Source organism: Lipotes vexillifer, unplaced genomic scaffold (genome assembly GCF_000442215.2).
Source record: "Lipotes vexillifer unplaced genomic scaffold, Lipotes_vexillifer_v1.1 scaffold1003, whole genome shotgun sequence".
In the NCBI taxonomy this organism is placed as follows: Eukaryota; Metazoa; Chordata; class Mammalia; order Artiodactyla; family Lipotidae; genus Lipotes; species Lipotes vexillifer.
This window is the reverse complement of record NW_006798890.1, coordinates 1,284,222-1,299,972: the sequence shown is the minus strand read 5'-3', so window position 1 is coordinate 1,299,972 and position 15,751 is coordinate 1,284,222. Positions and strand designations below refer to the sequence as shown.

General features: G+C 49.1%; 1 protein-coding gene across 1 annotated transcript in view; it reads right to left on the bottom strand.

The window, feature by feature from the left end:
- Positions 1 to 167, bottom strand: part of PARS2 (prolyl-tRNA synthetase 2, mitochondrial) — a 2,830-nt gene extending 2,663 nt beyond the window's left edge. Inside the window, exon 1 of the mRNA XM_007471139.1 lies at positions 40 to 167. Coding sequence (XP_007471201.1) covers positions 40 to 58 — 19 coding nt within the window. The 5' untranslated portion in view covers positions 59 to 167. The remainder of the gene's footprint in view (positions 1 to 39) is intronic.
- Between the last annotated feature and the right edge of the window lie 15,584 nt (positions 168 to 15,751).

Here is a 15,751-nt window from a genome sequence, read left to right as displayed (position 1 = left end):
TTTTTTTTTTTTTCCGTTTATAAAAATACAACAGCATACTGTGGAGACACCAATGCATGGTGACAGCATTGGATCTGCAATAGGCAGCTTGGATCCTAGTCCATCTTCCCGATAACTGCACCCTGTGTAGCTTGGGACATGTGACTCAACTCCTCTGTGCTCAGTTTCTTCACCTGTAAAATGAAGGGACCCACCATATAGGTTTATTGTGGGAATTTAGAGAAGAGTTATAAGTTATCAGAACAGTATCTGGTATATTCTATGAACTGAATCGAAGTTTGCTAAGAAAAACAGAAACAAAAAAGAAAGGAAATCAACTATAATCTCAGCCCAGAGACAACCGCTACTGACGATCCCTTGTCTCTTTTGCAAGCCGTCTTTGCCCACGAGCCCCCACCCCACCCATGCCTTCAATGTCCTTAGTGTCTGTTCCCGCTTCACAGCACACAGTCCCTGGTCAGGCCACATGGTCATGGCTCCGAGTCAACATCTCCATTCTGTACGTTGTGCCTCTTAAGCTTCACATCTACCCATCCCACTGCCTCCTAGAAAACACACTGCATGAGTACTTCACACTCAGCACCCCACAGGGAGCTCGGCATCTTCCCCCTAAGCCTGCTCCCCGTCCAGCGCTGCCTGTTACTCTGAATGGTAGTGCAAGCCACCCTTTGTCCAAAACAGAAATGCAGGTTCATCCACTCTGAGCTCCCTCTGTGCCCCACCTTCACCAACCCCTCTGGCCCTGTGATTCCTACTGCTTTACTTGCTTTTGATTCTGTTCCTTCTCTCCACCTCCACAGCCTCCACCCAGGTCCAGGCCACCATCATCTCTCACCTGGGCTATTGCAACAGCCTCTTCACTTGGGCTCCCAGCTTCCAGGCCCACCTTCCTCCAATTCATTCTCCACGCTGTAGCCACAGGGGATACTCCCAAGACACATACAGCAACAGCTTTTCTTGCTTAAAATCCTCCAACAGCTTCCTGTTACCCTTAGAATCAGGTCTAAGCTTCTGACCTTCACAGTGCACATGGCCCCACGTGAGCTAGCTGCTGGTCCCCTCTGGCCTCCTCTCACCAGTGCCCTCTCTGTGCTCCAGCTTCAGCACACTCATTATTAAAACACAGTTCCCTTTGCGTAGAATGTTCCTCTCCCCTTTGCGTACCAACATCTACTCATCCTCCAGGCCTTAGGAGTGCCACCCTGTCTTCTAGGATGCCTTTCCTGACCCACTCCCCATACCCCAAAGACCAGCTTCTCCTGCAGCAACCCCTGATCCCCTATCAAACACCAATCACTCTTTGGAGTTACTGCTCCTTCGGCTGGGTCTTACCCCAGGCAGTCAGCTCTGTGGAGCTAACTCGCTCACCACTCAGCACAGAGCAGGGGCTTACTAGACAATTGTCTAATGAATGAGCACGTAGGTTTCTTTATGATTTTACAAAATATGCACATATTCCTAAGGGCAGTACAACATTTCATTGACTGACTAGATCAAAAACGATTCTCCAGAGAGTTGTTAATTTTCTCTGTTGTATGTAATCTACAACAGAAGGCTTTCTTTTGTTATATATTTGGGAGAGATCTTCAGGAACGGAATTACTGAGTCAAAGGGTATAAACTCTTTCAAGGTTCTTGATTTATGTTGCCAAATTTAGTGAGCACCCCTAATCTTCAGCAAATCCCATGGTACAAAGCTCTTCTGCAGTATGCTGAGAACAGGTTACTAATTCCCCTCAGCTCTGCGAAGCTCAAATCCCCCCCAGGTGGTTCCCTCCAGCTTTCAGCAGCCTCAATCCTCCACCGGTCTCCTCCAACCTCAAGCAGCTTCATCCATTTCCCCTGGGCACTGTACAAATATTATCATTTCCTATGTGGCCTATGACCTGAAAACGGCTGGGAGGCACGGCCACAGAGCCCTAGTGTGACTGCGTGGAAAACTGCAGGCCTGGAGGCAGGGCACACGTGGTTGACACCTGGAGCCATCACTTAAGGTCCCACCTCAGGCCCGTGGCCCAAGACAGAAACTCTTTCACCCCTGACTCCTCCTCAAGCAACTGAGTCTGTCTCCAAGATTTCTCTCAAGTCCACCCCCTCCTTTCTTTCTCTTACTTTCTCAGCTTGGGTAGAGAAGGCCCTCAGTACAGCTTGCTACATTACGGTAGCCCAGTGGTTCTGAAATTTAAGCAAGCATCAGAATCACCTGGAGGGCTTGTTAAAACACTGATGGTGGGGCCTCATCCCCTGAGTTTCTGATTCAATAAGTCTGGGGTGTGGGCAGAGAACCTGTATTTCTAACAAGTTCCCAGTCACAACGACCCGAGGCAGACAAGGAAGTCCTGCGATTTCACAACGGAGGAAACAGACTAGGAGACGAGTATTATTCAAGAGTTTGTGACGGTGACCCCGCCCCAATCCAATGACGAGATGCACGTGGGAAAACGGACACCACGGTCTTCGGTCTCCGCGCCCAGAACCGAGCCCTCTCTTCATTCCGCAGCCCCTCCCTCAGCCCGTCCCTCAGCCCCCAGCCCTCACTGTCACCCACGATCACCAACCGTACTCCCAGCGAACGCCGACCCCGCAGGGACCGCCGCGCCGGGCCACCGCGCCTGCGCCAGGGGAGTGCCTGCACCAAGCCCCGCCTCCTGTCCTTCCCGCCAATCACAAAACCGCGCTCACGGGGACTGGCCCCACCCCACTCTAGACGCCAGTGAATTGCTCGCCGGAAACTTAGGCAAGGAGAAAGAATGGGCTCATAGGTTGGCCTACGCAGCAATAAGTAAATCACCGTCCCGGAAGTGCTCTCTAGGATTGAGGGAGGTGTAACTCTATGATCAAGGCCTCGGGCCTAGGTTTTGAGTCTGGTGTTCCCGCCCACTGCCAGGGCCCGCCCCACTCTCTGAATAGGAGAACCGCCGGCTATAGCGTAACCGTGACAACAGTAGGCCGTGCGGTTTCGAATCTACCCTATGATTTTACAGGCTATCAATTTAAATAAATTTTAAAAAATTTAAACAATTGGAATAAGACACCTTTATTTAATCTTTAAGACACTAAATCAAACTCACAAAATATTTTTTGAGCAGCTACCACGTACCAACCGCTTGTAGAATCTGGGAATAGTGAACAAAATAAACAAAGTTCCGGGCATTCAGTATAGATTACATTCTAGTCAATAATCCAATACAATGAAATTTAAGGGAAGGCCAAAGAACTCAAGATAAGTGGTATTTTAATGCAATTAAATTTTTAAAAAAATACAAAAACTGACATCGTGAACAAGTTATCAAAATTTTATATAATGACAGGATCCGTTAGTCAGATGTTGTTAAATGCTATGGAGAAAAATTAATTAGGCAAGGGAAGGGGTTGGAGGTCGACTGGTTGCCATTTAAAATAGAAGGATCAGGGAAAGCCTGGTGGAGAAGGTGACATTTTAGCAAAGACCTGAAGGAGTTGAGAGAACCTTGCAGATACCTGGGGGAAGTGCAAATGTCCTGAGCGAGAGCTGCATGTCATATAACTCTACCTAACTGATAGCAGCTATAGTTTATTCAGCACCTGAAATCTATCAGACCCAGTGCAAGACACTGGTGATTCTGCTATTGGCCCCAAGAAGCTCTCAGCCTGCCAGGATCTGCCAGGAAAAACACTGTGCGATCAGTGGTGTAATGGGGGCTGAGAACAGTGTCCTGTGGCAGCACAGGGAAGGATGGCTTCCCTGAGGAGGTGAGCTTCAAGCTGAGCCTGAAGGATGAGTGGGGTTTAGCAACACAAGAATGGCAGTGGGAGTGGAGTGAAATGTCCAGGACAACTCACAGGCACAGAATCAGGAAATACTGAGCTGGTGTGAGGGAAACATGGGGTGTGGTAGGGTTTACAACTTTATTTCCCACAGCTCCCAACACAGTGCCTGATACACAAACCAAACCAGTGGTTCTCAACTTTGACTGAACTGGGAATCACCCTGTGCCCCCAGTCCCAGCCCCACAATGCTGGTACTTTATAGTCCCCAGTGATCCTAACGTGAAGCCTGGGCTAGATCTGCTGACCTAGAGGAAGGGCATCAGACAACCCGGTGCCTGGTGGGGGGATGGTAGACATATGTCATCATCCCAGTCTTAACAGCTGAGGAAAATACAGCTTGGTGAGTTCCACAACTGGCATCTGCTCACCAGCCAAAAGGCCAGGCAGACCTGGGCTGGACCTGAGCTCTTTTGCTCTAAGAGCGTCACAGCCTCTGCAGCCCAGCACTGTGCTCGGGGCTTTCCCAAGGAATGCAGTCCCAAAGGTTTTACTGGGGCAACAGTCCCCATGCTTCTCTGCGGGCAGAAGTTGAACAATCTCCAGTATATTTTGGGATCCAAAGTAGCCTTATATTTCTTCCTGCTGCTCGTGTACTTTATTACATCCTTCCCAATCCTGGAAAAGCCAGGCATCCATCCTCTGCACCCTCAGGCGTTAATTATTTCTCAATTAGCAGTTGCCGGCTGTAGAGCATAGTGGTGTGGAGAGGCCTAATGACTCGCCGTGTTTAAACATCCCCACATCTTCAGAGCACTTTACCAATGGTAACTAATGAATGCTTATGACCCTCTTGGGAGGCAGGCCAGAACTGCTGCCTTTTACCGGGAGTTTACAGGAGGCTCTGCAGCCAGGAGCTGCAGGGTCCACTCCAGCCAGCCCTGGTCAGAGTAGATTTGCTCCTCATTGAGAAAGTCCACTGTGGTGGAGACCAGAATATAGCCCTTTCTCTGCTAGCAACTTCCTGGGTGATGTTTCAATCAATTAATTGATCAGTCATTAATTGGGTGCCTTGATTTAGAGAGTCCATTCATGGTTAAAACCTCACAAGTTCCCTAAAACAGAAAAAAAGAAAAAGAAAAATTCATTCATTCACTCGTTGTCATCTACAACAAAGAAAAAGCAAAGGACTGCACACTTGCCTTGGTGCCCCACAGCCCTGGGGACTCACCATGCTGTTAGTGGTTTCCACCGGCTGCTGGCCAGACTGGGAGTCTCTTGGGGGTAGGCACAGCCCTGAGCACAGGGCCTGGCCCAGTCAGGGCTCAGCAAAAGGTTTTGCTTGTTTTAATATATCAATCAATAAATGAATGGATGGTTTGCCTCTCTCTCAGATCGGAGCTCCTCCGAGGACAGGTTGAGTCGTCCCTGCATACTGAACCCATGGCCTGGCACAGAGAGGTTCCAAGTGTGTGCTGAATGAACAACAAAGGCCGAGTTCACGGTGAACTCCCTGACCTCAACTTGCTCATAACCTCCTGAAGAGGCTGTCTCTCAAAGTGGTGGTCACAGCAGCCTGTGGTAAGACGTTATGAAGAGGGGAGAGCAAGATGCTGAGGGAGAAGTGTTGCAAAGAGGGGGTGGGATCAGGGAGGGCTTCTCGGAGGAGGGGGCGTGAAATTGGACCTTAAATGATAACTAGGAACATCCAGGCTAAAAAGAATAGGAAGACATTCTAGTCAGAGGGACAGTAAGTAAGGAAAAAGGCTTCAAGATAGTTCTGGCTGGAGCACAGAGCACACCCAGGCATCAGGGAAGCACAACTGGAAAGGCAGTGGGTGCCACTGTGCCAGGGCCTGCTGGACCAGACTGCCAATTTCTCATCTTTGAGGCCAGAGAAACTTTTTCTATGAAGAATGATACTTCTCCTGCCCCACCCCCGCCAACATACACACATCCGTTTTGAGGCTTAACCCCAAACAGCTCCCCTTCTGAGAAAAATCCCTGAGCATTCTGCATTCCACTCTACAACATATATTTGTTATATTTGGAAAACAAGTGTAATTGTCACTCCAGGAAGATGGTTGCCTCCTCTGCTGAGGGCACTGGCCAGTGTGAGAGGCAGTTCTGTGGGCAATGGGAGGGTTTTACACCAGGGAAGGGCGTGGTCAGTTGTGTTTCTTTGCCTGAGTGAGGTGTGGACTGAGACTGGAGGAAGAGGATGGGGAGAGAGGCTGGATGGGAGACTCCCGTAATGGCCCAGACTGGGGCGGTGGGGGGAGAGGAGGGGACAGACTCCAGAGAACCACTGGGACAGTCCACCTGTTGGACTCCTGAGCCCACCCGCTATCCTGTTAGCCCAGCCTGGCCCAGACAGACTGGACTGGAGGTGGGAGGGTGGCCTTGCCTGGGAATCCTGCCCAGCCAGTTCCCAGCTGTGCAAACTTGGGCCTCTTGCTTCCTTGTTTCTTCATCAGTAACACAGAACACCACGTAAGGCTGTTGTGAAGGGTTCATGAGAGATGTAACTGAAAGCAACTGGCTCATTCTTCCAGCCCATTCCAACTCCAGGGACCCTATGGCTGCCCTCGGCCACCATAAGGAGACAGCCATCCTTCTGCTGCCGCCTCTGTTTCCTTCAGACTCCCCTCTCTGGCTACAGTGCGGGATGCCAATGCCCTTCTCTCTCCAGGGGGCCTCTTCCCCCTGGACCCAGAATTCCCCTCGTTCATTTATTCACTGTCCAAGTCTAGGATGATTAGAGGCCAGAAGCGGGCTGGGAAGGGGGGCCTCTTTTTTTAAATCAAGATTCTTCAGAATTGAAGAGTGTGGCACCAAACATCATCATCATCATTGTTCACATTTGTAGAGCCCTTGCTATGTGCCATGGGCTGTATTAAACACTTTACACCCATGTCTGATTAAGTCCTTACAATAAAACCCCATGCAGTACAAATATCACTGTTGTGTCCATTTTACAGATAAGGCAACCAAGGCTTGGAAAGTTTGGTTAGCTTGTGCATGGTCAAGACAACTAGTAACAGGGAGAGAAAGGATTCATCTCCAGGTCTGTTTGATGCACAGCCTGATCTCCCCACTCAGAGCCTCCAATGTTATTTGTATCAAACATACATCCAAAGTTGTGGGAGCAGTCACCCAGACAGACTCTTTCTGTCTGACTGGATCCCCTCTGCTGGAGGCCCACTCATTGGTGACCACCACAATGGCATCCTCTTGAAGAACCCTCCCTTGAAGTCCCCTCTGGCAGGGCCTCCCCCTCTCTTGAGACCCCTCGACATTTTGTCTGAGTCTCTCCTCTGGCCCATTCTCTGTCTCAGGTGTGTCACGTGAGTGTGTACATGTGGTGGGGCAAACAGACCTGAGTGCAAATCCTCACTTTGTCACCCACTTACCGTGTGCCTGTGGGTGAGATACTCAGCCTCCCTGAGGCTCAGATGCCTCATCCTGAAGATAGTAGTGACATCTCCTCCATGGAGTTGTGGTGAGATACAAGGAGTTAGCCCAGGTACAGGGCTTAGCACAGTGCCTGGCACATAGCCAGGGTTCAATAATGTTTGCTATTATTACAATTATTATTATTTTTTTAATAAATTTATTTATTTTATTTTTGGCTGTGTTGGGTCTTCGTTGCTGTGCGCGGGCTTTCTCTAGTTGTGGCGAGCGGGGGCTACTCTTTAGTTGCGGTGCGTGGGCTTCTCATTGTGGTGGCTTCTCTTGTTGTGGAGCACGGACTCTAAGCGCATTGGCTTCAGTAGTTGTGGCACGCGGGCTTAGTAGTTGTGGCGCACGGGCTTAGCTCCTCTGCGGCATGTGGCATCTTCCTGGACCAGGGCTCGAACCCATGTCCCCTGCATTGGCAGGAGGATTCTTAACCTCTGTGCCACTAGGGAAGCCCTTATTACAATTATTTTTAATGGTGAAAGTGCCCTGGCTGGCACAATGCCAGGCACAGAGTTGGGCATGTAGCACATATAGCACATGCAAAACATTTATCTCCTCACCCCCATAGACTGTGAGCTCCCAGAGGGGAGGGCCCATGTCCTGTTCATCTCTAGCCCTGCCATAGTAAATCTGTTTACTGTGTAGAAAGGTTTTGTACACAGTAAATCTCAGTACGTATTTGCGGAATTAATGTCTTTCTAAATAATTCCCTCAATTCATAAGAAAGGCTTGCTAAAAATGCAATGAAACAAAACTCTCAGCAACAGTTAATCTGTCAACCAACAACTCCCTTTGAAGCCCCTGCTTTGGGTTAGTGCCGCAGAGCACTGGCATAGCCAGAAGAAGTCTGGGGTACAATGTAGATGCCCCAGGACAGAGGGAATAATCACGTCTGTGAGTTCTGAGTGTGACTCCAGCAGTTTACCTGGTCACCCTCATCTGGAAGGATGATAGGAATTGAGTTCTTTCCAACAAGCCTTTGCCTTTTCTCTTTGGTGCAGAGTTGAGTTAGGTGTGAGTGGACCAGGTAGAGTTGATGCCCTCCAAGGCTGGTGGCTTAGAGAAAAGAAGGCAGCATCTGGATCCAAACAGAGAGGGGTTTGCTTTCCTGAGCCAGCATTTACTGACTGTGTGACCTGGGGCAAAGGACTTGACCTTTCTGGTCTTTGGCTGCACCACAATGGGGTCAGTAACCTCCTTGAAATACTATGAAAAGCAAATGAAAAACATTACAGAACTTTGTAAACTGAAAGCTCTGTATTAATATTAATAATAAAAATATATTCAGATCATTCTTTTGTAAGATTAAATGTGTAATGAGATGATGACTTTTAAGTAATTAAATGAGATTATGTATGTAAAGCACTTGAAGGGCACCTGGTACATAGCGCTCAATATTGGATGAACTATTGTTAATACTCCAGTACGGCCCTCCTGTCTGCTGCTCCACTATCTGATGGCTCTTCCCCACCATGTCCACATGGCTCACTCCTTCACCTCCTTCAGGTCTTTGCTCCAATGTCACATTCACAGCCAGGACTTCCTGACACCCTAATTTTCACCACAATCCCCATCCCTGCTCCCCAGCACTCCTGATACTCTCTCTCTCCCTACTTTTTTTCTCCGTAGCATTTATCATCATTTAACATGCTAAATATCTAGGTTTTGGTTTATTGTGTTACATTCCCCCTCTACTATCTGACTCCACCCCAATTAGAATGTAAGCTCCATCCAGGAGGGCAGGATTTTTGTTTGTTTTGTTCACTGCAGGAGCCCCAGTGCCTGTTCCAAGGGGCACCAAACTTTTTCTGCAAAGGGCCAGACAGGAAATATTTTATGCTTTGCAGGCCATGTCATCTCTGTCACAACTACTCAGCTCTGTTGTTATAACATGAAAGCAGCCATAAAAATATGTAAACAATGAGCGCAGCTGTGTTTCAAGAAAACTTTATTTACAAAAACAGGCAGTGGGCCTAATTTGGCTTGTGGGCCACAGTTTGCCAACGCCTGGCCTAAATCATTGTCTGGCACATTATAAATGCTCAATAAAGATTTGGTGAATGAATTAATTAGTGAATAAATGAATGAATGAGCACAAGACACCTGGTACAGGGACTGGTACTCAATAAATGCTTATTCCTTCCTATTTTATACTTAATAAATACAACAAGGTAGGCCATGATGTATTAGAGGTACAAACAAGGTGCCATGCAAGTACTGGGAGGTGGCAGAGTCCTTCTCTTGGGATGAGGGAGGACTTCAACGGTGTAAAGCTGGGCTCCCCTAGAAGCAGGCCCCGAGTCAAGGATTCTAGGGCAAGCAGTTTCTTTGGGAGGTGATCTCAGGAAACACTGGTAGGAGAGTAGGGAAATGAGAGAAAGAAGGGCCAGAAATGAATACAGTGTGTGATAATGAACAGTCAGCTTACAGCTATGGGCCACTGGGTCTCAATCCCACATTCCTCCAAATTATCTTATCCCCCCACCCACCCCTGTTTATAAGGTTCAGGTATTTATCCAGTTTCCATTCCCCATTGGTTGAAGGCTGCTCCCAGGGGTGTCAGCTACCCAGTGCTTCCAGCCAGGTGGAGAGTGTCAGGAACTTGCAGTAGGATGACATTAGTGGGTACCAGGTAGGTGAGCAGAGAGGGGGCGTGGTGGGCACTGAGGTGATACTTGAGCTGGCCTTGCAAGATAAACACACACCATCTTGTTTAAGATACTGTTTTCAGGTCTTTGATGCCCACAGCTAAGCCTAATCCTAACAGGGACAGTCGCTAATAGCTGTTCCAGTAGACAGACAGACAGAGAGCATCTTCTTTCTTCCTTCCCTTCTTTCTTTCTTTGGCTGTGTTGGGTCTTTGCTGCTGCGCGCAGGCTTTCTCTAGTTGCAGCGAGCGGGGGCTACGCTTGGTTGAGGTGCGCAGTCTTCTCATTGTGGTGGCTTCTCTTGTTGTGGAGCACCGGCTCTAGGTGCACGGGCTTCAGTAGTTGTGGCGCTCAGGCTCAGTAGTTGTGGCTTGCAGGCTCTAGAGCTCAGACTCAGTAGTTGTGGTGCAGAGGCTTAGTTGCTCCGCAGCATGTGGGATCTTCCCGGACCAGAGCTCAAACCCATGTCCCCTGCTTTGGCAGGCGGATTCTTAACCTGTGCCACCAGGGAAGTCCCCAGAGAGCATTTTCTGTCCCTTGCACCCAGTTGGAAAACTTTCTGGGAAGGACTCTGATTGGCCCAACCTGGATCACATGTCTGCATTTGCAGTCAGGGAGTGGGGTATTATGATTGGCAGCCCTCTGCCACCACTCAGAGTGGGGAAGGAGTGCTTAGTAGCCCAGGAAGGAGAGGTTCTATTCCCAGCAGGGAGGGGCACTGGAAGCAGTAGCTCTCCACCACAGTAGGGGTTCTTAGGTTTGTTTCTTTTACTTTGTGGATGACAAATAAAACTCACAGAGGAGCTGCAATTTAATGAAAAAATTTACATGCCAAAACAGAACAAGCCCCAGCATAGAGCTATAGACTGGTTTGGGAACATAAATATGAAAAGTGCATTCGGATTTTTTAAGTGTGCAGTTTATAGAGCAACATATGTGGTAGAAGAGAAACTAACCTAAACCCCAAATAGTTAAAAAGCCATTCGTTATACTCTTTAGCCTGTCTGCCATTCAAGGCAGTGTGTTGGGTGTGTGTGTGTTGGGGGGACTTCCCTGGTGGTCCAGTGGTTAAGAATCCACTTTCCAATGCAGGGGACGTGGGTTCGATCCCTGGTCAGGGAACTAAGATCCCACATGCCGTGGGGCAACTAAGACTGCGTGCCACAACTACTGAGCACGCGAGCCACAACTAGAGAGCCCACGTGCCACCACTAGAGAGAAGCCTGCACGCCACAACGAAAAGCCTGCACAACTAAGACCCGACGCAGCCAAAAATAAATAAAATAAATATTTTTTTAAAATCAAGGCAGTGTGGGAGGAACTCAGGAAAGTTATTGAACCTCTCTGAGCCTCAGTTTCCTCATCTGTAAAATGGAGACAATGCTGATACATAGCTCCTGGGCTTGTGAAGGTTAAATGAGGTGAGGCGTGTGAAACATGGGCTACAGGGACTGGTCCATGGCAAGTTCTCAGTAAATAGTTTTGATGATGATAATGATGATGATTTTTTTTTTTTAACCTCCCTGTGGGAATATTCACTGCTCAAATTGTTCTTCTGTGGCCATCTAGAGGCCAGCTGGAGCTTTCCCACAGCTCCACAGGAGTTTCTGCTCACTGCTCTCTCCAAGAACACCCCCCTCTGCTTCTCGTGCTCATCTCCAAACTAGAGAGGTCAGAGTCCAAACAGACCCGGGGGTAGGAAAGGTCCTTCAGGTAAGTGGAACAGGGTGAGCAGATGCGGGAAGCAGGACGTGGGGGCCGGTACTACCGATGTGCAGCCTGGAGAGGCTGCCTGGGGGAGGAGCCGGGGCAGGAGCGAGCAGGTGGTGTCCCTCACCCCCTCAGCAAACCTTGCCAGTAACTTCAGCCCCGCAGCGCCAGAGCCAGAGCCAGGGAGGGTTTCTTGCTGGAAGCATGCCCATGATGCTGGGGATCTGTTTCCATCTGCTCATTTTACTGCTGAGTTGTAAAGTGCTAAATGTCATTATCCTCCCCTTCCTTAAACAAGAAAAAACGTTAACAGCCTGAGAAAAGGAGATATTTCACTTCATTTGGCATCCATCCACCACCATCTACACAGGGTGCTCCCTCGGGGCCTGATTAGAGACGGGAGAAGACCTGTTCTGTTCTGCTTTCAGCTGCTGGCACCCGCTCTGTGCAGGCTCCAGGGTGGGCACTGGCAGCTACAGGCCAGGCCAGAGCTCAGCCAGGCTGCGGGCAGAGTAGCCAGCCACCTTCTGAACAATTCAAACACTGTAATAGGTGCCACAGCATAAAGTGAGAATGGGAGCCAGAGCAAAGTGACTTGATCAAGGTCACCTTGCTTATTACGGTCTGTGTTCTATGTGGCAAAGGTGAACTTGAATCAAGACATAGAAATTACATAAAAGAAGGTTTTGGCCCAATAAAAGGACAAACTCAGAAAACTTAGACTGTTAAGAAATGGATTGATTCCATCAATAGGTAGTGAGCTGCCTGTCTGCCAGAGGCATGCAAGTGGTTTAGATACTCCTTTCAGAACACTCACTGTTGAGAGGAGTTCTGATTTAGATGGAGAGGCTGGAAGAGGTGATGATTAAGGTTCTTTTCAATACTGAGATTCTAAAAACCTATAACTGAAAAATCTTACCTGTTTTCATGATCTTTAACATGCTTAGCTCATGCTGGCTAAACAGGAGTTTCTAGCACCTGATGTTGGCTGCTAGACACAGAGGAAGGAATGGGCAGGCAGCACAAGGTGCGATTGATTCATCTTCATTACTCCGATTATGGGGTCATTAAGGCTTTTACTCTGCAGTGCTCCCCTAAGGAGCTCCTGCTGCTTCAGCTGTGTGACAGAGAGTTGTCCTCGCAGCTACCCAGTAGGCAGGGGTGTTCCACAGGACTCAAAGCTGTAATTGAATAAAGATCAAACCAGCCAGAGCCACGATCCTGGCGGACTGCCAGGCCTGGCCTCAGCAGTGGCTTGCTGAAAAGGCGTGGCCAAGGACACGTCCTGAGCCCCAGGGACAGCCATCCTCTCCCCGCCACTGGGCTGGGGAAAGGCCACTAACACAGAATGAGTGTGAACAGTGTGGAGGGTGGAGTAGCCAGCTCTGCCAGCTTAAACCTCCGAGAGCTTCCCATTGGTCTTCCAAAGTCCCCACTGTGGCCCACCAGGTCCTGCATGACCTGCTCTGCATGCTCTAGACTGTGAGCTCCCTGAAGGCCCGGGCAGGGTCTATTCTCTTCTGCACAGTAGCCCCAGAGCTTGGCACTATGCTTGGCACTTGGCCGGTGCTTGATAAATGCTGAGTGAATGACTGGTAGGCCTGTGGTCTTCCTGGACTTAACAGAAGTGAACTTGGCAAAGGAGGCGGCCCCAAGGGCAGAGAACACTGGCCCAAGGGGCTGGAGGTGGGCTTCGAGTTTCTATCTGTCACTGATTCATTGCTTGATCTTGGGCAAGTCCCTGCTCTCTTGCCTCAGTTTCCCTACCTGGGCTTCAGTATCCTAGCCACAGATTTGGGGATTTGGTCTAAAGCTGGAGAGGAGGTGGAAAGAAAGCCCATGCTCTCCAGTTGAGCTCTAGCCTGCAAAGTTCCCTAGGTGGCAGACCTGGCCCCAACCTCAGCCCTTGTGGACCTGGTGATGGAGTCGCCTGTTTGGGACTGACGTAGCCACGTCCCTGCTGTGAGTTTACTCAGTTCAACAACCAAAACTGAGCCTGTCTTATGTGCCAAGCTCAGTGCTGGGCCATGGGGCTGAATCAGACGTGGTCCTTGCTGTAAAGAGCCAGAGTTGAATGGGGACAACAGACATGGTGACATCATTATGGTGCAAGGACAAGGGAATATAAGCAGTGCAGAGGGACACAATACCTTGAGAGTGTGCACAAAACGGAGTGATTAATGAGAGCTGGAGGATTTGGCAAGACTTCCTGGAGGAGGCACCTTTGAGCCTAGCACTTGGGATAGAAATTACAGGAAAAGAGTCAGTGGAGGAACGGGATGTACAAAGGCACAGAGGTAAGGCAGTTTCTGAGTAGGGAGACTAGTACACCGTGGGGAGGGAGCAGGGTAGTGACAGGTTGCGTTGGGGATCACAGGCCCAACTCTAGACTACCCATGACACATCTCCCAGGAAGGGCTGTGTCCCAGGGGACAGCACACACGGGGCAGGTCTGGTTCTTCCCATGCTTATATGTGACCTTGTTCAGTGTCTCAATGTCCTCATCTGTTATCAGGATCATGATGCCTACTCTTCAAGGCTGGTGAGAAAACTTCATGAGTTTACATGTATGAAGTGTACTGCACACAAGAGGCAGTCCCAGAAATGGGGTTTCCTTTCTCTTGTTGGCTTCTGTCAGTACCCCTGACAGAAGCCCTAGTGGGTGTTTGTTAGTCATTTATATGATTCTGTGAATGAGATTATCAGAAAGAAGCTTTATTGAAAAGGTCTGGCAGGAATGGAGGGAGAAACGCATGACCTTGAGGACAGGAAAAGCGAGGAAGGAAACAAACTGGGAAGGCTGGGGAAGGGACAAACCTCACCAACTTCCCAACTTCGCCAGTAAACCACCTTGAATTCTTCTCCTGGGGAAGCAGGAGAAGAAAGAGATGGGTTCCTGTCATAGGGAAGGTCACAGGTCACAGCCATGGGTGGAGAAGGGATGGGGGAGAAGTGGACAGGGCTGTGTATGCTGCCTGCTGTCCAGTCACCTCCTGGACTCTCCTGCAATGGAGATGAGAGGAAGGAAGGAGGAAAAGAAAGTCACCACCTGAAGTGGTGAGCCATGATGAGCCCTGAGGTGGGATTCAAGGGCCTTAGGGTGGCCTCACTGTCTGGATTTCACAGGTGCCTGGAACAACAGCATTATCCCAACGGATATCAGAGTGCCCCAGGTGACATGTAAACCCTTAACACGTAAACACTTAATGCTTTAGTGTTACCAGTTTATTAGTATTTTTCCAAACCTGAAAAATGCTGAAAGTTGGAGGGACAGGGGTGGGGAGGCTAGGAAGTGTGACTTTGAGCAAGCTACCTCCCTTCCAGGGCTCTCAGTCTTCCCATGTGCACAATGAGAGATCCGGGTGCGTGATCTCTAGGGATTGCACTTTTCGGTCTGTTCTCCATCTGTCACTGGGGACATGAGAAGCGATGCAGGGGTGCTGGCCTATTCTTGGTACAGTCTGAGCATCAGGAAAATGAACAAAGCGGTGAGTATAACTTTTTTTTTTTTAAAGGGGAAAAGTGCAAAATAAATCACAAACCATTAAGGGGGTCTTGCCATTGCATTTACGTACAACCAGCATTCTTGCAGTCTGGAAAGAACTTGATTTGGAATTTTAGGTTAAATTAGCTCTTGTAAGTAAGTAGGACCACAAGAATCCAGCTTGGCCGTTCTGCTGGCAATCAGAGCCTAAGTACTTTGACAATAAAATTCCACGTCTAAGAGTCTATGACTATGATTCCAAGAGTGTAAAATTCCAAGATTTTCTTCACTCTTTTGTAGAAGGTTTGAGATTGGGGGCAGTTGGCACTTCCTTGGGTGGTGCCCCTACTTTCCCCCAAGAACAGAGAAGCCAAGCAAAGGTACTACTGATGGGCTTTATTTCAGGGAGTTTGAGGGCCTTTCAGACCCTGGCTGGCCAAGGATGAGGCATGATGGAAGGCTGCTAGAGAGGCAGGAAAGAGCCCTGAGCAGCCAGGTGTCGACTACCGCCCTTCCCTTACTTGCTCCTTGGCAGCTGTGCCCTCTTCTCTAGCCATGGCTTCCCTGGAGGCAGGACCTGAGACCTACTCCAGTCAACCTAGTAAAGGGGGCCTTATTATAAGGATAGAGCGTGGCTCACGGAATCCAAAGACAGGCTCTTGGGTACTAGAAAGCCACCAAAATGGAGGCAATTATCTTCT